Source organism: Sceloporus occidentalis, unplaced genomic scaffold (genome assembly GCF_023333645.1).
Source record: "Sceloporus occidentalis isolate IW3139 unplaced genomic scaffold, rSceOcc1.0.p SCAF_55, whole genome shotgun sequence".
Taxonomy (NCBI): domain Eukaryota; kingdom Metazoa; phylum Chordata; class Lepidosauria; order Squamata; family Phrynosomatidae; genus Sceloporus; species Sceloporus occidentalis.
The window spans coordinates 1688347-1712448 of NW_028317035.1; the positions used below are offsets into that span (position 1 = coordinate 1688347).

The 24102-nt window shown below is 38.6% G+C and overlaps 1 protein-coding gene across 1 annotated transcript; it reads right to left on the reverse strand.

The window, feature by feature from the left end:
• Positions 1-1771: 1771 nt before the first annotated feature.
• Positions 1772-23616, reverse strand: LOC149287897 (contactin-2-like). The gene is made up of 22 exons (XM_089492266.1): positions 23562-23616; positions 22506-22653; positions 21588-21763; positions 21384-21479; positions 19129-19338; positions 18868-18970; positions 18354-18529; positions 17862-17998; positions 15518-15647; positions 15240-15390; positions 13938-14065; positions 13523-13698; positions 13124-13244; positions 12348-12506; positions 12107-12256; positions 11806-11876; positions 10132-10366; positions 7999-8108; positions 6466-6652; positions 3719-3831; positions 2870-3038; positions 1772-1875 (listed from the first exon to the last, which is right to left on the reverse strand). The coding sequence occupies exons 1-22, from the start codon at positions 23614-23616 to the stop codon at positions 1772-1774; spliced, it is 3105 nt and encodes a 1034-aa protein (XP_089348392.1).
• Positions 23617-24102: the final 486 nt, after the last annotated feature.

Sequence of the window (24102 nt, forward strand, 5' to 3'; positions counted from 1 at the left end):
GAGAGCAGACAGCTTCACTACATACCACAAGCAGTTCTGCTTCATGTATATTCCCAGTGGCAATGTGACTTTAAGGAGTTAATTCAAGGGCACAGGGTATGTTGGTGACCTGTGTTAATTGGAAAGCCAGTTTTTGAGGGGTTTTTCATGGTGAAAAAATACCAAAATAATGAACATTATAACAAACTTCAGCCAGTATTTAAAACACTGCCGCTATCGTTAAATTGATTTTAATGCAAAAAATGATTGGCCTTTGTAGTACTTTATTCCCTTAGCATTTCAGTAATTTAAAAAAACCCTTGGGTTTATGTATCACTGGCATAAAGAATTGAAGACAATACACAGACTTTTTCCCATATACTTTATACATAAAACGTCTAAATGTTCTTCTACTGATATGGAGGTCTGTCTTAGTTACAAAATTCTATTATTCCAAGCATCTTGGTATCTGCATTTCAGTAATTGTTTAACACCAGACAAAAAATGTTTTGTTCATGTACTTCATTCATTCTATTTAGAACATTGTTGTAGAGGTAAAGTAACCTCATCATTCTACAGCTGCTATGAAGAAAAGACACCATATAGAGGTATTTTAATTAAATGTAGAAATATTTGGCAGTCAGGTATAGGCATTTTGTCATATATAATTCAGATAGATACAACTAAGCAGTTACTACACATGGGGCCTTGGGATCACACATTAGTAACAATCCTGCCTTGTTAACAAGAGTATTAGCACGGAGCTGTTTAGATATATTGTTTGAGTAAGAAACATATGCACTTTTAATTTTGTACCGCTACATATAATTTTGGTTTTGGTTAACTTTGGTTAACTTTTTTTAAGGGTCTACATGATTTTGTATGAAGGTAATTGTACCTTAGCATTTAAAGAAGTAAAAACAATAATTTTCCATCATAGATCCAATATGCCAATAAAATTATTTCAGGTTTTTTTCCCACACACTGTGTGGGTAATGGAAGGTAACACAAGGCTAGTGGCACATAGACAAACACTGGTATGAAATAGACAACTTATCTATTAAAATATAATAACATGCAAGGATATCTGGCACCACCTTAAAATGGCCCTCTGCTTGAGAATGCTCATATAACCTCCAAAAGTGATATTATTAATGATAGATAGCAGAAACATGTAGAACATATAATCAACACTTGCATCCCAGTTCAATGCCTTAAATCGTATTTCAAAGAATTTGTTTTTTATACTCCAATTGGATTTCCCTGTATTAGATGTCCTGGCTTTCACATGATCCGTGAAACATCATGTCTGATTTCTTACAGTTTTTACAAAGTTAGAAAACAACCAAAAGGGCAGACAAGGCATGTAGTACAAAAAAAGGTCAGACAAAGCATGTTGTACAAAAAAGTCTTGCTATTTATAAAGCATATACATGGCTTAATACGACCCCCCTTGTGTTACATCAGAAAAGTGCTGCATTCCCAAACAATCTGAACACAAATCCAACTTCATTACTAATAAAAAAAACTCCTGGAGGTTCATCAGTTTTACAATTAAAGGGTTTTTACCAAATAAAGGAGTAAACCCTTGTTTTCTATCACCTTCAAATATTTGCTGTCTTGAAGTTAGGGATAGTCATGTTTGTTGTCCAAGAAGGTGAGATAGACCTGTCTTTCATTCTTCCACAGGTAAAGAGATAAAGAGCAAGAGACCTCATACTTCAACGACCCGATCAGAACTAAGACAATTGCTGTGTTTGCGATCAGGTCAAGGATTTATTAGTAAGGGATATCAAACTTCAAGGTACCCAATCAGAACCAAGACAACTGCTGTGTTTGCAATCAGAGCTTTAATCACTGGTTGCGAGGCAGAGTTTTCCACCATCATGCCAGTACCTATAACAAAAAGGTATAGGTTTGCTTAGTTATACACATAATCACTCAGCTCCCGAAGCGAATAAAGAGTAAATATTCAAATATGTAAAGTACAGAAGTGTGATATGCTTTAGCTAAACTGTAATATGTGTGAATTCTAAATGCTAAAACTCTAGCATCATAGGTTGCCTCCACCAGCTGCCCCTACTTGACACCAGGTCTGGAGCATGGGGGAGAAATCTAGGGATGCAGTGGTAAGTCAGGGGGGGCATATAGGGGGTATAAGGCATATCAGGCGGGTACATTGGCAAACAGGGGGGAATAAGGCATATTGGGGAGGCAGAGCGGCATATCTGTGGGGCAGAGTCGCATATAGGGGGGGCAGGTGGCATATAGGGAGTATAAGGTATATTGGGGGCAGAGTGGCATATCTGGGGGGCAGAGTGGCATATATATATATATATAAGGGTATAAGGCTTATCTGTGGGGCAGAGTCGCATATAGGGGGGGCAGGTGGCATATAGGGAGTATAAGGTATATTGGGGGCAGAGTAGCATATCTGGGGGGCAGAGTGGCATATATATATATATATAAGGGTATAAGGCTTATCTGGGGGGCCGAGTAGCATGCTGTCAGGCAGATGTGCATAACTGGCAAATAAAAAAGAAATAAAATCAATAAATGCATTTTTCTGATAGTTTTTATTAAATAAGAAAAAATAGTTTACATGTGAATTAATGTTTACTAATCAAACTTTTTTCTAATAGGGTAGTCTTATATTCAGGCTTTTTCTTTTTTTTCTAAATTAATATTCACATTTTTCTGGGTCTTCTTATCAAGGTCATCCTATCTAGCAAATACGGTATTATCAGACAATTAACAGATCCTAGTATTTGCTAAATGGAAAAGTCCTATGGACAGGAGGTGATATATCACAGAAGAAGATATTTATCAAATATTAGGTTGTGGCTTGCGGTGAGCGTTGGCAGAGTATTAAAAACAGCAATAACAGTACCTGAATCTGTGGGAATGTGAACCTCAGAAGGCTCTCCATCACCTCCCTTCCCTGTGGCCCGGAGTTGTATTGTTACATGGCTGGCACCCTCAGGCAGCGGGAGCTCTATTCGGGTCTTGCTAGTCACATAGAGGGTGGGAGAGGAATGAGAGTCCAGGCGGTACAGCATCTACAGTAGACAGGGTCAGAAATAGATCAATATTCAGCCCCTAGACATATGGTACAAAAAGTTATGGAAAATAAATGTAGTAAACAAATTCAGTCCATAACCAATCTGGGCCCTGGACAAGGTTTATACATAGCCATCTCTTGCACCTCTAGCCTTAAATCATAATATACTGTAGATACAGACCACACTGGGCTTGCACGACCCTAAAATATATTGTGTGGGTAACAAGATGGAATTTCTCTCAGTCTTAAGTCTTGTAATTTCCCTATGAATTTACATGTTATAATTGCAGTTTAATAGCTGTGAGTTCAGCTCCATGTCAATACAATAGGAACAATTATGACAATATCTTCTGCTCTAGGGGATGAAGTGGTGTGTATGACTCTCCATTCCTCATCATTTCCTAGTACATCTCACCCACCTGATTTGGAGTTCTTCCCATTGCCATGAGATGATTCTGGAAGAGAACCTGAGCCACCTAATATCCCATCAGACGTGCTAATATTCATGCTTAGAAATTATTTACAATGTAAACTATTCCTACAATTTTGGCATATACCAACATGGTAAGCAAATCATTAAAATAAAGTTACTGCAACCCTCATAACTTTTCTCATTATCACCAATAATGCCTTTGACCCAGCATTCACCTCTCCCAGTCTAATGTGAGAATGGCTGACCTTGTATCCTGTAACAGCGGACTCATTTTTGAATGCTGTCACTGGATCCCATTTGAGGTTAATACTGGAGCGGGAAATTGTCCATGATATGTTTCCAGGGGATCTACTCGGAGCTATAGGCAAAAAAAAAGGAAAATGATAGTTAAGATAGGAGGCCAGATGGAACAATGGACAGGTCAAAGTAAACATGTTTACTTTATAATTAGTATACATATACTAATACTTAGATTGCATGCTGGATACACACTGGTATAAAAAAAATAATTTACCCATTAACTAAAAACATATTACTGGTATTTCAGCAAAATGACTTCAGGGAAAGGAGGAAGAAGACAAGAGAATGTTTGTTAGTCATTTGCACTCTGAGTACCAAGGGACAGAAAGCCAGAGTGCATACCAAGTGAATAGTGAAAGCTGGACAGGGCTGCTCCATTTTAAATGTTTTTTTGCCCATTGTCAGGTGCACTGTGTTATATTTTAATTGCCACATATAGACATATAGCAGAGCTCGACAAATCCCAGGCGCCAGGTCGCCATGGCGACTCAGAATTTTGTCCTGGCGCCAAGGTGTTTGTCAGCCTGTGATCGCGGGGGCGCTGCTGCTGCTGTCTGGCCAGGAGTATGGGCAGACAGCACAGCCACTCAGAGCCCGCCCCCGAGCCTGAGATCACTCCCACGGAGTGATTCTGTAGGCTAAAGCCAATCGCGGCATTTTAGGGGTTGATTCCCGTTTTGTACGGGGCTCTGCTGCTGGTGGTCTGCCTGGAAGACCAGCAACATCAAAAACGAGCCCCCACAAGCCCTTTGACTCCTGTAGGCATGGAAGCCTACAGGAGTCATCAGAGACTCCCCCCTGCAATGGCTGGTCTATAGACCAGCAATTGCGTCCCCGCTGCCAGAGGCAGCTTCAGGGACAGGGGGTGAGTGTGGAGGCCAGCCCCAACCCTCCCCTGCTGCCTGATCGCTCCATGAGAGCGACAGTGCAGCGTTAACCCCTTCAATTCCACAATTGTGTATGACACATTTGTGGCACTGCAGGGGTTAACATTTGTCCCCACAAGCTTGTGGGGACTAAATATCAGTCAATGCTGTGCTCCAATGGAACATCAGCATTGAAAGTGTATAAAAAAAATCTAAAAAACTTATATAAAAAAAAAAAACAACAAAAACCAGCATTGACCTGAAAGTCCAGGGTGCTTCCAGGTCAAATGCTCTGAGTTTAGTAAGTGGGCTGATGATGATCAGATCACTCCTGACCAACTGTTAGTTTAAAAAAAAATCCTGGCTCCTAACTTTTTTAGCTGGCGCCTAGATTCACAACAAATTTGTCAAGCCCTGCATATAGGATATGTAAAATAATAAGTACATAAGAAAGTTTCGCTCACTAGCTAAATCATTTCTGTACTTATACTACCTGTTCCATTAACACTTTTTTAAAGAAAATGTGTCTTGACATCATAGTACATATTGAGCCAACTATGTTTACAGATACTTTATTGATGATGCTGAACCTGACACTAAGCTTGACACAGAAGCCTCCGTGAACTGGGCATCTGGAAGGACCTCGGGCAGCCTCCTTCCTACTCTATTTTAGGGGAGGTGGATACTAGGGGTCCGTTGGGACTGCTTCTTCCTCAAGTACCAGAGACTCTAAAGATGTCAGACACAGATTTGGGGTACTTGCATTTTGGGAGGAGGTTTTAGTGTGGTATGGTACTCTCCATCAGGACAGGACAGATAACTCTATTGTCTATATTTGCATCAAGATCTGATATCCAGACGGTTTTGGTCAGAAGTCAAGGAACCGCCTGTGTTTACTATTTTCCTCCCAGGCTAGAATAGCGACCCCCTACTGGGCTGAGGTCGGGCATGTGCAAATACGTCTGAGTGTGTGTAATTACTGTGTGTATTAGTGTTGTTATCTGTCTGTGCGTGCATGTGTGCTAGTGTTAAGTGTCTGGTTGTGTTACCATGAGTGTGTTGGTGTATCTGTGTGTGAGAGTCTTGGTACCTTAGCATGTGTGTGTTATACACTAACACCCATATGTGGATGTAATTGTTAACATCTGTGTGTGTTATGTGTTGGTACCCCACCCAAGGCCAGCCTCTGTATCCGTCACTGGACCCAGTGCAAGCTGAGATACAGTGGTTCCAGTCGAAGGATGTACTGAGTGAATTACTAAATGGATGCTGCTCTCCATGTGAGGCAGACCCCTTTTGAATGTGGCTACAGGCAAATAGAGCTCCTGATCTTTTCATCTGATCCCATGCACAACTAGCACAAGTCAGCCTCATGCTCATAAGGAAGAAAGATTTAGGTATCTAGTATTCTGGGCAGACTTATAAATAGGATGGGATGAGCAAGATGCTTTCTTCCTCCAGAAGTTACACAGGTAACCATTTGTCCTGCACTGAAGGAAAATAGGCATAGCATGTTCTTTTTAACTTCTTTTTAACTTCCAGGTTGCCAATTAGGCAATTATGCTCTAGATAAATGCCACATTTGGTCATAGATCAACTAGACGGATACAGTAAGTATCCCTCTTAAAACAAATATACAAAAGGACAAAAAATGCTGGTTGCAGTCTAAATCAAAGTTTTCTAAATATTAAAAATTCTTCTAGTAATATTAAAATAGTTTAGGATGAAACAAAAGACAGAGTTACACTCCACTCCTAAAAAACAGCAATAAATATTGTTTTCTAAAGCAGAGGATTGGCACAATATGAAAGGTGCTTTCTACTCACGTGCTTTGGTTGTAGTAACATTGGCAATGGGACTTGGGGGTCCAGTACCAGCACGGTTGTAAGCACGAACAGTGACGTGATATGTGGTATCAGCCCTCAGATCGCTCACCCGGGCCACAGTATCCAGGCCAGCTGACCTCACCCTGTCTGCTGAAGCTTCTTTATCTCCAGCTTTCCAATACCGTATCTGGTAGACGTGAGAAAATATGCAGGTTAAGGGCAAAGATTAATGTGATGTTGATGTCACCTAAGCTCACATACTGTAGTAAATTTTTAGAACATCTGCTTTTTATGACACTTTTAAAAGTCCTCTTAAAAGAACAAGAAGACCTGGGCAGGTCTATTCATTAAACATAGAGTGCATGGGAGTTGGCAGGAAAAGCAGCAACAAACTTGCACAAGTTGGACTAATGTTCACCCCAGATATTCACTATTGCCAACTCGGAAAAGTTAACACTCATCTTATATACACTTGACCACAGGAAAAAAAAAAGGAAAGCAACTTCATTACATTCATTAATCCAGGAGCTGCTTGCCAACAAATACAAATTAGCGGCAAGGTGTTACGCCATAAATGGCTATGTTTGCCAGAAAGCTACCCAACATTTTTTTAAAGTACAAACTAAGTCCACAAGACCACCGAAACAGAAACCAGGTAGACTGGAGGGTCCATGGCCGTTCTTATAATAACTGTATAGGTTCTCGGAGTAAAAGTTCTTCCTCCAGTGATTACATTTTCCAATGAAATATACCACCAAACTAATCAGCATGGAAATTAAATGCCAGCAATGAATAATGTTTATTGGGGGAAAACACAGGTTTCTTTTTTATTAACACAGGACAAAGGCAATTCTGGGTAAACAAAATGGGGTGTTCTTTCAAAGTGGCCAAAAGGTTAAAATCAGGATAGGTAAAATGTGGGAACCAACCAGAAGGGTGCCAACTTCTTGACTATGAAAAAGCATTCCACAACTGTTGTATAACATCTATTTCCCCTAAACATAGAGGATGCCTTAATGTTGGTTGTAAGTTTAATGGCTGAAAAGATCCTAAAAAAGGTATGAAGCATTTTTTCTCCAAAGAAAACAAGCTTAAATTGGGGCTCTCATTGCTGAGATCTTAATATTGCTTTTATTAATTGTGTTGACCATTTGCCGTTCAATGATGGCTCCTTTATAAACTGGTGGCCAAAACAGTACTCCGTATCCAAGTGCCTCTTTATTTACCAATCGTAACTAAATATGCAATGTTAGGTTACATCCATTCACATTTTATACACGATAAAAACGTGCATGCGTTCGTCCTTTTGCACTAAGTACGTGTTACACAAAGCAAGGCCAATTCTTCTTGAAAGACAAACTTGTCAGCATTGACCTTCATAACGCAATGTAAAGTTGTAAAAATTCATGCTTTAGCAACTAAACCCTTTTTTGCTGCATATACCAGAATACAATTTCAAACACATACACATAATTTTTGAGAGCTAGCAGAAGCAATTTTTAAAATCGAAGTTTAGGTTTATTGTCCTCTCACCTCATACCCCAACAGGACTCCATTAACAGGATGCACAGAGTTCCATGCCAATTCAATTTCCGAGGATGATATGACTGTGGCTTTAACCTCAGATGGAGCGACTACGGGCTCTAGGGATGAAATATTACGTCAATTCAAAAGCAAGAGTGTCTTGGATATTTATACTTATTATAAATATTAATATGTTATGTGTGCTTATTTATTCTATGAAAAACCTGTATCATGGTGAGTATTCTGTAGGACATATAAAGCACAGGAAAAATGTAAAATTATGCATTGGATATTATATTAAGGCATTATATACATTGGCAAAAATATCATGTTAACCAGACAAAATACTAAATAAGAAATCCAAAATGTAATGTAAAAATTAGACAAATGGCTACTTGCAAACAAAACTTGCTTCATATACTTATTTTACTTAAAAAAAATTAAATTGAAGCAATAGTTTAGTCTGCAAAATTTTATTTTTTACTAAATGGTATGGATTGCAATGCAATCAGTAAAAGTAGTGATTGGCTGCTGCTACTGGTCCTTTATGCTGCGTTTCATTTGTTGCAGTTTTATTACATTTGGTTGAAACTTTTCCTTCACGAGTATGTACCCCGGTACACATGCATCATCTACAGTATTAAGAACAACAGCACACAAACTCATAATCTAAAAATGGCACAGATGAAATACCAATGTTGCGTGATATTTTGTATGAAAAGGCATGGGGCCATTTGTTGGATTTATAGGCAGCGGTGTATTTAGATTTTGTGCTGGCCTGGGTCTGACTAAACTCATGCAAGGCCACACCTTTCCACTTTAAACTCCACCCCTTCCTATTTTGGTCCCAGCCCTCCTCATTAGGCTCCACCTTTTCTTCTTTGAGCACCACCCCTTCCTCTCTGTATATTAAGTGTGGATATCGAGTACCTGCTTGTATATTTTGTTGTTTTGTGCACCACTATTTTAAGACATAATAATATTAATTAAAATTACAAAGAATGTAAAGTCAATCATTTTCACCAAGATCAGTCATCCATGTCAACAACAGCAACTGCTGTTACTGTACATTCCCACACAATTTGCACTCTACATACATTGTCATCTTTACAGTCCCATTTTTGTTCCTAAACAACTACATGCCATGTATGTGTCCTGTGTCCAAACAGCTTAGCAGTGCCATCTTTGAGATCAAACAGATTAACTGTGCTATATTTGTCTGTCAGCAGTTTTGCATTTAAAGCCTGGATCACATAACCTTATTTACCTTGTTACATGACCCCGCTACAGGAAAGGTCTGCCCCAGGTGCCACTCATCAGGGGGATGCCACGTTAGTGCATGGGGTGGGCTGCCCCCAAGCGACTCCAAAATTGTTTCACCAAGTCCAACATGGATCAGCCAGGGGGCAGCTGCCCCTGTGTGCCAGTGTGACACCCCCTGATGAGAGGCACCTGGGAAGGACCACCCTCAAGTACGTTACTGCTTCCGGTGCACTTCTGTAAAACGGCGAGGCTTCCGGGCACACCCACTACCCTCAACTGGAGGAACATAGGGGAGAGGTTGTCCCTGTGGCCTTTTTGTAGAAGTGCACAGAGTGGCCAGTAATGAAGATGGATTCATGAAGAAAGACAGGTGCAGAAACGCTTTTCTGCAAACTGCCGTCCTAGGGCTAGTCAGCTTAGGCCGAGATATAGTCCTGTTTATAGGTACAGTTAAGTCAATTTGTTGGATATTAGGAAAAAATAAACTTTTTTAAAAGTGAAAGTTGATTAGAAATTAATAGAGCTGTATAGAAAAACAACAAGTCCTCTTTTGCAATATTTATCTTTAGCTAGATTTCACTCAGAGGTCAGTGAACGAGGTGACATATAACCAAAACAAGGAGGAGTTCCAGAGTACACATTTCCTTCCTGTTTATGGATTTGATGGCAATTTTGGTTCAATAAAAGAGGTTAAGAAATCTAAATTTGCATAGAAAGTAATGTTCCATAAATTCAAATGTCATTAAATATTATTTCTTTATTTATCTTCAAACTTTTTCACAACATGACAGAAAGCTATAATAATTGCAGTGCCCCTTTAAAGTATTGGATGTTCCCTGTCACCAGCAAATTAATATCAGATAGCATATCACATTTTACCTTCCTCTGCTGAATATACAGTGGTTTCCAAGCTGTAGGGTCCCTCTCCTTTCTGATTATACCCTTTAATCATGACATCAAAGGGAGTGTAAGCAGCAATGCTTTCATTTCTGTACACATAGTGCTGTGACTGCGCCCCAGGTACTCTGACCTTGTGCCACGTAATCTCACTCTTCCTCTTAAAAGCAATGAGGTAACCAAAGCCATCTCCGTTCTGATACTGTCTACTTACTGGCTGTAAAACAAAGACAGAGAATTATATGCAAAATCTAGCATTTAATGTGGGTTTTCATGAAAAAACGTAACAATTGTCAATAGAGAATAAAACCGTTTGCACACAATTTTTTTGTAACTGGTTCAACATGTTTAAGTTTTATTTCAAATATACAGTATGGTTCAGCCTAATTGCTATGTAGCACATTAAGTTGTGGGCATTTTAGACACATCAAATATGTTGTTAAACTGTTTAATTGGGTATATATGATTTTCAAGTGTGAGTTATTCCATAAATAACTATTCAATTCTGCCAAATGTATTGAATCTGCTGCAAAGTGAAGGTTTCAGCATTTTTATGGCATTTTTTTCTGTACACAATTTGGCAACTAATACACTAATACACTAATACAGGTAAAAATTAAATCTAACACAGTATCTTTATTTACCCAAAACAACTGCATTATGTTATTCATTTTTAGAGATAGTTTTAAACATATAAATGCTTAGATTTGTCTTCATTAGTGTTACATTTAAAAATGAAAACCACACAACATCCATTCAAATCAATTCTCTAATATCTTGGGGCCATTTTAGAATCCATTGCCATCATGTGGTAGACTTTTCAAAATGGATCAAAAAATTTGATCAATTTTTGGTGAACAAATAATCTATTCCTTATGATATGAAAATCTGTCCCAGAAAGCACTGCCCAATCTATCAACAAGGTTTGTGTTTACTCCTAACAAAGATAAAATTAACCTTTGCCTTTCTGCTGGAAGCACAACATTTTTGTCATTATGCTTTGCTGGCCACAAGTGTATCTAGACTGCTGATCAATTTTCCACTAGCCCTACATGAAGTTCAGTTCCTTCACCAAAATTGTTGCAGCCTCTTTGGAGGCTCTGCCCTTTTGGAGAGGTGCTCTGGGGAGCCTGGTTAAGGAAGAGCATAGCTGGGTGAAGCAGATGAAAAAAAAGAAGACAGAAGAGGCAAGAGAGGAAGCGGAGCTGTGGGAAAGGAGATAGAGACACTGAAACAGAAGGTAGCAAGACATTGAGGGAGCGTGTTAAAGAGGCCTCCGAATTTTGTCTGAACCGAAAGGACTAAAAACAAAACAAAAACTTTGTCCATAGGCACAAGTTTAATTAACGCTATTTGCCTCACTGATGCTTGTAAATAAATTCTGGGCAAGGATGCCTTTTTGTTAGAGTGGCAACTCACCGACATATAGTATGAAATTGAAGAGGATATTGCTATCATTATAATAGAGTTAAACGTCCAAAGCGCAGTACTAAGAGGGAGCAAACACACGGCATACGCACTACATGGATGGCAGGCCCATGACAGGTAACCAGACCCGATGACCTTAAGGCTTCAGCTTAATACACAAATACATACACACAGATATACATAAGTGCCTGGAGTCATGATTTAAACTACCATTGTTTAATCACTTACAGTCCAGTTAATGGTCAGCTCACTTGGAGCACCTCCCCCTCCACTGACTCCAGATGGGGCCACATTGGGAGCTGAAGACATAGAACAAAAACATTATAGTTCATAGATCCAGTACATTATAGTGATGTGGAAGAAGCACAAAAATCACAAAATTCAGGAGTATTTAAAAAATAATGTCAAATTAAACAGTGACCTTGAGGCCGAACAAGGCAGAACAAAGTCATTTCTAGAAGCAACAAAATGTAGTTCTGGGGCAAGCATTCGGAACAACATTTCTCGGCAGTGTAATCACAGCACTTACCAGCCTCTTTTGTGCGGATCAAAGCAGACGGAGTGCTGGGTTCTCCAACACCCAAAATATTGCAGGCTATTACCCGAAACATGTAGTCAGTCCATGGGGTGAGGCCAATCACAAGGGCTGTTTCAGCATTACCCTCCACAGTAGGAGGATCTGCATGAAGGTATGAGGCACACCATTATAAAATGTTTAATCCCCGCTTGCCATTTTAGCATTTAAAAATTGCCAAAAGAAATTCACTAACCTGTCCGTGCTGTTCTCCAGGATTCTGTTTGTGACTCCCTCACCTGGATTGTATAGCGACTGATGGGACTGTGATTGTTGAACCCTCGACTCCAGCTCAGCTGAATGCTTGTGTTACTAACATCTGTAACCACAACCCCACCTGGAGGACCTGGGGGTCCTATATAAAGAACAAGAGGACACATTTAAGTAACCCCAAAGGTGATTTTCACTAATTCAATTGTCAGTTTAAACGATAGATTGCCCAATTAAATTTAATTGTACTATTTCTCCTTACTTTGACACATAGACCGTAAACTGTATTAAAACCCAATATGTATTACACCTTATATTTGTGATGTTCTAGTTTGAGAAAAAATCTAAAATAATATGTAGTACAATTTATCAAATATACTTATTTCAATTGTTTTACAAGGTGTCAAGGTTTTTACATCAGTCCCTGAGTGTTCCAGATGTTTGGAATCATAATGGAGACAAAAAGGAACATTAAAAACATATAATTATTGAGAATAGTGTACCTCATTATGGGTGAGCATGGGTTCTTATATTCTTTTTACACAAAACAGCCCAATATTAAAAGCAGAGGAGGCACATCTGTCAGCACAATAAACCATAACTCACAGAGGTTACAGGATAAGTGTAAACAATTGTGTATACGTGATTGCAAGAGCACAGATATCTTTGACATTTCTTCACCGTGAATACCACACAGCATCCTGAGTCCTGGGTACTGGGTCTAGCTAGTACTAGAATTGCATGAAATTAAAATCTGGTTACCTCGGATAAGAAGTGATGCTGAGGCTGATGCTTGATCAACCACAGTTTGTGCTGTACATGTGTATGTCCCAGCATGCCTCAGTTGTGCATCAATAATATGTAAATCTCCAACAGCTTCATCCTGTGGGTAACAGCATAAATTCTAAAATGTATTACTGAGAAGCTGATATGAGGTGGGAGCTTTTTAGACAAGTTTCTACATACTGCTACTCATATAATGGGGGATAATATTATTGTCCACCCGAAGGTACAGTATTACAAGAAACAAATATTACTCCATGTAAACACTACAGATTTTTTATTGCTGCCATAACCAGGTGCATTATAAAGCTGTGTAATATTGCATCATATTTTAAACATAGGCTAATATCAGTAATGCAACTTTGCAAGGATGCTTACCACTGTAGCTCTTTGGTAATGTCCCCCTTCCTTTTCAAAGTTAATGGGGTTTCCATCTACTGACCATGTAAATGTTAGATCCATAGAAGGATCATGGGAGGCATGACACTGGAGTGTGACACTCTCCCCCTGATTGATATCTGAGCCAGAGGGAGCAAGAGTGATCTTTGTAGCCTCTGTAGTATAAGGGAGAGGAAGACAGAACAAACATATAAATGCATAACTTGGCTGTTACACTGTGCTGCGCACAATAAGCCATATGCTTTCAAAGGATACAGACATATATTCCTTTCTATTATCTAAAACAGGCCACCGATAGTTCACTCACAGTTTCATAGCCATATGCACTTAAAATGTATTTTTTAATCTCATATGCCAACACTGAGATTCTCCTTGTATCTCAATAATGTCTTACCGCGCACACTCAGGACGCCAGTGCTATTTGATTTTCCTATAAAGTTCTCAGCAAAGCAAGTATATTTCCCTTCATCAGAACGAGATATGTTTCTTAGAATTAATGTCCCATTAGCTGTGACTGTGACCCTGTTAGACAAAATAGGCAAGGTATAAAGGGTGGAAATCTTATGTTGCTCCTAATGTGCAGTGCTAAAATCACAAAGTGTATGTCAAATAAATTAACATATTCCATCTTTGTGTTTATATATAAATGGATTATGGATTATATATTTTTTTGCTCAAATATATTTTATTACAGTTTGCAATATACAACAATTATAAAATAAAGGGATAAACAAGACTAAACAGGGGAAGGGGAGGGAAAGGGTACTGTAGTCTCCATCCATCAAACATAAGCATTAATACATATTAATGATAATACTATACAGTCATTAAATGTAATAACAAAATACATTTTAGGCATATATGTAAACATATGTATTAAAATGTATACCATGAGTACAAGAGTTAAAAGTAACTATAATAGCATCCGTTGGGGGGGAATTAAAAAAAAAATTATATTAAAAAAAAATTATGTATATAAGTCCAGTTATGGAGGTTTTTTCAAAATTTACATGAGGGGAGGGGCTTCACAGTGCCAGTTCATACTCTTTATTCTCCACTATCAGGGAAATAATTTCTTTAACAGTAGGAACAACAGAGGATTTCTAATATCTGGGCAGAACTGACACAGCTGCAATTAAAACATGTCCATTAGTGTCCTATCAAATTTAGTTATTGAGGTCGGTAGCATTTTAAGTAACAAAAGCTCTGGAGAAGAAGGGAATATTATGGCAATTTTAGCCCTGGTCATGTGAATGTAGTTGTCTCCTCCCTTACAAGATGTAAAAGACAGTTCTAAAGACATTAGGGTATCTGACTGTGGGAGACAGAGAGAGATAGATGGCTATGAGGCTTGTGCCCGGAGACCCTATAAAAAGTAGTGTGTGGACTATTATTCTGTTGTTATAACTGGGAAGTGGAGCAGTTCGAGAGGAAAATATTTGTTTAGTTAGTCTCCAAACTGGAGTAGGGTTTGATTTCTCTTTTGATTGTTTGATGCCTCATTTAAAGACATAGTCCCTTCTATAAAATAAAACACAATAAATGTATCTGGAAGTCAAAGTGTATAATGAATTTGAAGGTGACAACTTGGCCAACCTCGAACAATACACAAATACCCATAGCTCTAAACACTACACTAAACGATTTTTTGGATTACTGTCTTTAGTCGTTTGATTATTACAAAGACTAGCAGTACCTTGTGCTGTTATGCAGGAGCTCAGTCCCTTTACTCCACAGGATGACTGGGGTGGGTGCTGCCCGTGGATTACAATGAATAATAACTTCGCCACCACGAGCTGCAGGTATAAGCCGCTTTACAGGTGTCAAGCGGAAGTCTGGAGCCATGGCTAATATGGAGAGACAATGCACCACATTTACTATGCAGCGTTTCTGAATAATTTGGACTACTGCATATACATTACTATTAAATTTAGCATTTTTGTATTAATCAACATGAGACTCCATTTAACTTACCCTGCACAGTCAGCTCTGCACTAGTGTAGATGGTGCCATGCTTGTTCCCTGCTGCACACTGGTACATTCCAGAATCCTGTAGGCTTAGATTAGCGAACTTCAGTTGTCCATTGGACACTTCAAGGCGACCCTGTGCCAGATGTTAAAAGCCATTTTTTTGCAAGTCATAATAGCATACACTAGTAGCAATTTACCAACTTTAACCCTTTGCCTTCAAAGCAGCATCAATTTCTGTATGTAAACTTGCTCACAATTTTTTTTTAAGAACTCTACAGGTAGGTTGCTTTTCCTTCTTCTTGTAATCCCAGACAGACTCAATGATGTTGAGATCAGGACTCTGTGGAAGCTATAGAATCACTGCCAGCACTTCCATGCACTTCATTGGTTGATGGCAGAGGAGCTCATACAGACCTTTTACTCTAGGAGTGGAGAGACCAATGGTTCCGCGTCAGGAGTTAAAGGTCGCCTGTTTTGGAGGCCCCTGCCGGCGAAATAAAGACGTTCTTATGGCCCTTTAACTCCTGACTGGCGAATCTACGGATTTCTGCTCCCGTTTACCCCTGCAATGCTGCGTAGATAACGAGAGCTCTATTGGTCGTTCGTACGGACCTTTAACTCTTGGAGCGGGGAGACCTGTGGTCTCTCCCGGCCAGGTTGCGGCACCAGGATTTTAAAGTTCCGTACGAGCGACTCTATTGGTCACCAGCAGGGGGCTCGTCTGCCATCAATCAATGAAGTGCAGGTGCAATAGAATTGCTCGTACGGACCTTTAAAATCCTGGCGCAAAAGCTGCTACGTAGTGCGTACCACACTAACCCCGTATTAACCCCTTCTACAAAAACGCCAAAAAAACGAAGAAAAAAACCAAACAAGAAGAATGTACACAAATATTCGCCCGAACCGAACACAGGAATGTGTATGTGTAAGGGCAGTGCACGTATATATGTGTATGTGTAAGGGCAGTGTACGTGTGTATGTGTATGTGTAAGAGCAGTGCACATGTATATTTGTGTGTCTAAGGGCAGTATATGTGTATATGTGTGTTTATGGGCAGGTGTGTGTAAGGATGCTGGGAGCCCTTACAAAAAAATACTGCAGTTTTTCTGAAGTAATACTGCATTTTTTTGGACATGAAAAAACTGCAATACTGCACTTTTACTGCAGTTTTACTGCACATTTACTGCAGTTTTACTGCATTTGTACTTCACTGTACTGCAGTTTTACTGCACATTTACTCCACTTTTTTTTATATTGCAAACCTACAGTTGTACTTCAATGTACTGCAGCTTTATTGCATTTGTACTTCCATACAAAAATAACTGCAGTAAAACTGCAGTACAGTGAAGTATAAATGCAGTAAAAGTGCAGTAAATGTGCATTTTCATGTCCAAAAAACTGCAGTATTACTTCAGAAAAACTGCAGTATTTTTTTCATAAGGGAGGGAGGCTAACATTAGCCTTTTTTTTATTAAAAAAATATCTGTTGCTGTTGACTACTCTCATTATGGTGGACACCTGGCTGGCTGAGAATCATGGGAATTGTAGTTCACAGCTAGCATCTGCAGCTTTACGGTTGACCAGTATGTCTGGCTGAGCCTCATATGAACTGTAGTTTACAGCAGATGATGGGACAGGTGTTAGTTGTGAATTACAACTCCCACGATGCCTAGTCATGGTGGACACCTGGCTGGCTGAGCATCATGGGAATTGTAATTCACAGCTAACATCTGCAGCTTTATCTGCACGTCCCTCTTTCACATTTTCAAATGTTGGGAGGTATGTGTATGATAAGGATTATTGATCTAGTGATGTGAAAATGTACCCATACCTCAATTAATTGTAAACTGATCTAACATATGCCAGGCTTCTGTTAAGTAAAGATATAGATCAATAGACCTCATCTCTACTAATTGAAAGGGTGAACATTTTGCTGCATAAGTAGGGGGAAAAAAACTTTATTTTCATCCTTTGAACAATAGGGACCTCAATGATTTAGCTAATTCATTTTTTTATTATATTACTGTCATAATAAAAAAATGGGCCAAGACTACTACTTTTTTTTAAATAAGTGGGCTCTCTGTGAATATACAATGCTCTCTACATCTTAAGTGTCTGATCTCTGCTCTTAGCTGACTTGCCGTTTTTATATTTGTATCTTCAACTGAGACGGAAATGTTAAAATGTAATTATGGGACCTCCACTTCAGGGACAAAGGAGACGGAAAATTGCCTTTTCTGAGATCTATAGGTTGTTGCTAGTGTTCAGTCACAGTGTATGTATGAATCAAATCAAAGTAAGCTAGTAAATAAAATAGCATAAATATGCAAGACTGTTTGTATGTTACCTGTGAAGTCAATGGTTTTCCATCACGCAGCCAATTAATTGTTGGACGTGGTTTCCCAGAAGCTGCACAGTTCCAGATAAGATCAGAACCAATTTTGGCCTCTGTATCAGAGATAACCTGAAGCCATTCTGGCTGGGCTGAGATACAAGGTATAATAATAATGATTAGATTTTAAGTTTTATGATGAGAATATATTCTATTCTCCTGCTAATTATGGGGATGGAGAGCATATCAATCCCCTGATACTATTATTATTATGAAGTGCCAACTCCAGTTGAGCTTCTATGGATGTACTAAATTGGCATAATTCATGATTACTGTAATCAGGTTTAATTAGGTGTATTATAGCTTAGTCTGTCTTGAACATCACAGAAGCTGGACGTTCATAATATGCTACAAAAATAATTCTCAAAGTGGATTCTCAAGATTCATAGTTTATCACAAACTCAGTATAGGTTCCTCTGAAATTGTAAAAATTGATGTGCTTATTACCTTGTACTATTACACGCCCTTTATAAGTAACCCGGTCTTTTGAGTTCAAAGCTTCACACTCATAAGTCCCATCATCATCAAAGCTGACGCTATCAATGTGCAGGACAGGGTCAGGCTCCAACCAGCGAGGGGGAAGTGTGCCATCAACTTTCCGCCATCGAATAGTTGGCACAGGACTGGAAGGACAACATATAAAAGACAAGTTTGATTTTTACATATAATATAGTAGTGGTGTTTTTCTTTCAACATAGTAGATCCCAAATTTGTTTATTTGTGTATGTAGGACAAATGGTTTAGGAAATATAGAGTATAAAGTTATGTAATTTTAACTAGTTTGGTAAATGTGTGTTCTTGTTTAAATGTAAATTCAAACACACCGATTGTGATATCAGTCCAAGTCTGTTGCAGTATGACATGAGACCAGATTTAAAAGAAAAGTGTACAATGTACAATGCCCTAGTTAGGTAAAGAGAAAACCATTATGCAGTCCTAGTAAAGCAGGGGGCTCACTTACTTGCCGAAAGCAAAGCATTCCAGTGTTACTGCCTGCCCAGAAAGGGTGTATGTCTCTGCAGGAAACCGAACTTTAATGCTTGGTGCGTACATGCGGGGCACAGCTGTAAGTAAAGAGGTCCACTTCAGTAACAATACACAAACCTGTTATAAAGCAACATGTGACAACCTCTTTTTGAAATCTCAAACCAAAGAAATCACATAACTCAGTAAATCCCATATGATCTCTATCCAGACAATTCCTCAAACCTGAGCTACTGACCCTCTGGTGTGATGCTGAGCTTGGTAAAAGTACTGTACACACTCTTTGTCGTTAAAGATATATGGCTGGTGGTAAGGCACGAATATTCCCCTTCATCATGTGCCTCTGTGCGTGCAATGTACAAATTCCCAGTAACCTGGGACACGAAGCGCCTGGAATCGGTGGTCAGGAATGAGGGAAATTCATTGAGTAGCCAGCGGTATGACAGACCTGCAGAAAACAAGCATGACAACTGGTATAAGAATAAGCCTAAGGGCATTCGGAAATTTTGGGTATGCTGCGTCTTATAAATCAATAAAATGTGAGTAACTCAGGGAACCACTCGAACAACTTCTCTGTACCATACAGTGGCAATTAATGTTTTAAGAATATGTATACCATATAACACAATCAAAAAAAATATTTCTGTATCTGTCACTATGACTGTCCTGGGAGGGGATGAAAGATCCATGTCACCAGAGACTCTCTTTTAACTTTTAACAAAAAAACAAGGACATAGATGTCTTCATACCTGTGTGAATACTTAGTCCTATTCACTGATGCTCTTACAGGACCTTTACATGATTCTACAGCTATTCAATTGTGGTATTCAAGCAAGGGTAAGTGTTAACACTTACACCGTGTTAATGTCATTCACTTGGAGAGAGAATGTTTAAAAATATATACAAAAATGTAGACAATGAGCAAACCTTATCCACCGGCACAGTAAATACCAGAAGTTTACTAAATTACACGATATTGATGTCAATATTAGAGCAGCTTTAGTTACCAAGGAAACATTATTGTACCTTAACTATATCTTTTGAGTCTGCCACTAGCATGTAAACAATAAAAGTTTATACATGCAACCTAATACCTAAGAAAGGAAATTAGTGTGTTCTTGACTCTTAATTGTGCCAAAATGGGACTTCACACATCATATTGCAGTTCCTTGCCATTTGTGGGACTATACAAGGCAGTCCTTACCATGAGGTCACCCTACTCCCATGTCAAATTAGATTCCTGCTCAGTATGACAAATTACCCCAACAGTATGAGAATTTACCCCAAACAAACATATATCTCATATGAACATAGACAATGCATACCTTTGTAGTATGGAAATGTTTTTTGCACTTGCACAAAGGTTGGAATGAAATTACATGTAATGTTAGCAGCATTCATATGGGAAGCATGACCACATAATAGTAATTTAATGTGAGAAAACTGTAAGGAGATACACAATGCCCAGCAATTACATCAGCATTACAGTCATGACACTAAAACAAATATTGCAAACAATATAAATTAAATGATCAAAAGTGGACACCCCTTCCTACGTAATGAGTTTAGACGTTTCAGCCATATCCAATGCTAAAAGGTGTGTAAAATCAAGCACATAGGCAGCCATTTCCATAGACAAACATTGGCAATAGAATGGGTCGTCCTGAAGAGCTCAATGACTTTAAATGTGGCACTGTCATAGGATGTCACTTTTACCATAAGTAAGATGCTAAATCTGCCCTGGTTCACTGTTTGTGCTATCAACATAGTGGAAGTGTCTAGGAGTAACAAAAGCTCACCCATTAAGCAATAAACCTGAAGCAATAAACCTGAAGCGCATAAAAATCACCTGTCCTATGAAGCATCCCTCACTACTGGGCTCCAAACTGCCTCTGAAAGCAACATCAGCACATGCACTGTATGTTGGGAACTTCACAAAATAGGGTTCCATGGCCATGCAACTGCACACGAGCCAAAGCATCAGCTAGAGTGGTGTAAAGCACATGGCCACGGGACTCTGAAGCTCTTTTGGTGATATAGGCACAAATTCCCACTGACACATTCCTTTCTTGTAGGAACCCTTCCCAGGAGACTGGGCACTATTATAGCCGTGAAAAGGGGGCCAACTACATATTAATGCAGATGGCTTTGTAATGGGATGTCCAACAAGCTCATATAGGTGCAATGGTCAGATGTCTATATTCTTTTGTCAGTGTAGCTACAACAGTATGCCTGGTCTGGCTTTATTACAATGATATGATGTGAGCCTGCACACATGCCAGCCCAAACTTATGCTTTTAATAGTGGTCTGCAGGCTATGTTACCAAACCACTGTAATACATCACAACTCAGTTCAAGAAAGACCTATCTTAGAGAATGGCTAGACAGGTAAATAATTGGATACACAGTGTTCATTTTCCATTGGAAAGAACATCAAGTAAGCCAACAAAAAAACAACAAAACATAAAAATAGATAAGATCACAAAGTGTCACCTGGATAATGCAGTGGTGGATTGCATGGAATCATCACTCCATATCCCTCTGTCACTTTAACTGGGTCTCTTTCCTCGGAAGAAAACTCATAAAGGTCTGCAGATGAGAGATTAAAATACAGAAATACATTTTATTTGAACATTTGTATCCAAGCAAAGTGGCTGAAAACTGTATTCCTGAAGAGTCAATGAACTTCCTACTTACAGCCAAAACGCAACAAGGCCTCACTGCTGACCACTGTGCCCCTTGGGTTGGTGGCCACACACTGGTAGATTCCTGCATGCTTAGACTGTGTGGGGCTGGATATGACCAAGTTCCCTCCAACCATCTGGTAACTAGAGTTTGCCACTAGGTTTAAATCCGTTCCATTTAGTTTCCACCTGCCGGAATTAGAATGGTACAAATATAGGCACACGTTTTTAAATTCACAAATTCTGTGGTAACAGATTGGGGATTGTTGATCATTTTTTATAGGAATAGTTGTATACATGTTGGTAATTACTGTTCCCAGCTCCCCATGCTCTGCAAAGAGGTTCAATGCAAAACACCATAGAAAGTCAATTGACTCCATCAATTCAAGCTTTTTGGTACATTAGCCTGTCTAGCAGGCTTGCATGCTATTGTCTGCCAACAAAATGCTTAATTTGTCCAGTAACCATCAGTTAAACAAACAAACATGTCTAGGGATATTGGTACTAAGTAGTTACTTAGAATATAGATAAATATATTTATGGATATATTGTTACAGTTGAGAAATTAACAACATACCTAGCTAACGCTTAATAAACATTCTTGAAAAAGTTGTGGTTCCTTCACAAAACTTAAAACACAACTTTAATGAGGTTAATGTCACTCATGGACAATACATTCCAGTTACATAAATCAACAGCAACCTTTAACAGTTAAAATATTAATACAACATTTTTTTAATTATAAAACATATTTTGAATGACAGAGCACCTTTCAATATGCACAATTAGATTTAAAATAACAAATAAATGGAACAAATGAAACATATTTCCAAACACTAATGTTTCTGTCAAAATACATTCATGAATTTTTTAGGAAATTCAAAAGGGTAGCACCATCTGCTGATAAAACACCTCCAAGGGATGCAGTTACCTGTAGGTAGCTGGTGGAATGGCCCTTGCACGACATGAAAATGTGACTTGTTCCTCTGCAGAACCTTCAGAGTACAGAGTGCTCTGAGGCTGTTCTTCAAAAACTGGACCATATCCTCCTGTAAACCCCACTACAGGTTGTATAACTGCTGAAAGATATAAAAGGTATAGAATTGTACCGTGCTAGCCGTAGAAAGAAAAAGGAAACATTTGTTAAAGGTAACACCTTTATTGACCAACTGAAGCTTAAAAATGTAACAAATTAATAAAATGTTCTTTAACGTGTCAGTTGTTTTTTTTTAACTTTGCACCATAATTGATACTTGGAATGTTTGCAAGCAACTTGCTACAATGTATCACTGTAAAGTGTAAGAGGGTTTTCATCAGCTTCAAAGAATGACTTGGTTCATGCCGCAATTCTCTACTAACCATTGACACATTGTAGAATGTTGGATAATAGAACGTTTTGCATGGGATTTGTTCTAAAGATACTTTTGTAGTAAGTTGCTGGAAACTATCTGAGAAATCAATTCTGACACACGTTTAATTTTTAATGTAAATGAAATCCAGTTTACCTCTGTTCCATATACACCACACTAATCTATATTGTACTGCAATGCTGGCACGTGTTACATTTCAACTGGAAATGAAAGGGTATTTCAACTGTCTAAACGTGTCTTTATACCCCGATGCACATTTGCGGTGTGTTTATTTAGATGTTTAATTGTATATTAAATAAGTTTAGGTCTGTCTACAAATTTCTAGCCCCCCCTTTGCATCTCCTTAGAAAATGTAACTAAAATGTATTAATTTGTGCTGTTTTTTTGTAGCATTTTGTCACTGTCATTTTTTAGTCTAGACTCTATGACTGAAAACTTCTTTTTAGGTCATTGAATCGCTAACAATGCATTTTCCTTCTCCGTTGAATCCAATTACAATTTAGATGGGTAATCGAACAGAGCACAATTTAAGTATAAAATGCATTGCAGTAAAAAAAATATTTTCTAAAGTTGGAAGGGTAAACTGTGGAAATCACCCGTCTTTTCCCTAAACTTACCTGGAAAAAAGAGAAAAGCAGAGCAGAGGAGAAGGATGGAGGAGGGAGGCAGCATGGTTTGTCTGTCCAGGGAGACAAGAAGGAAGTATTTGGTGGTTTAACTAGTGAGATAACAGGAAAGCATAGACTTTTAATTACAAATCAAATGGGACAGACATACCGTATATCCGTCTAGCAGAAAGTTGCAAAAACAAAAGAATTTTCAAACATGAATTTGTGCCAAATGCTGAACCAAAAAACCGAACCATGTAGAATTCATGCATATTTACATGACTGCAAAAATAATTTTTTCATTTTAGTTGCCATACATATAGGGAAGATTGTGATGTAGATGTTTGGGGTTTTTTGCCTACACGTAGGTAAGATTGAAGTAACACGGAGCCTGAAGAAAAATATATTGAAATGCTTCGCATTACTGAACGCCTCCTTGCTTGGTATAACTTTTTGATATATCAGAATGTGTGGTTGACCTTCATACATTTATAATCAATTGTAATTAATCATAATTGAATTCATAATCAATTGTTATTGATTATAATTG

Excerpts from the sequence above, each read along its gene's own strand:
- LOC149287897 (XM_089492266.1), bottom strand. The coding sequence starts at position 23,616 with ATGCTGCCTCCCTCCTCCATCCTTCTCCTCTGCTCTGCTTTTCTCTTT. Across the intron at positions 19,339-21,383 it reads TCCACCACTGCATTATCCAG|GTCTGTCATACCGCTGGCTA; the intron begins GTGACACTTTGT and ends TGTTTTCTGCAG. Across the intron at positions 11,877-12,106 it reads GATCCGCACAAAAGAGGCTG|CTCCCAATGTGGCCCCATCT; the intron begins GTAAGTGCTGTG and ends CTATGTCTTCAG.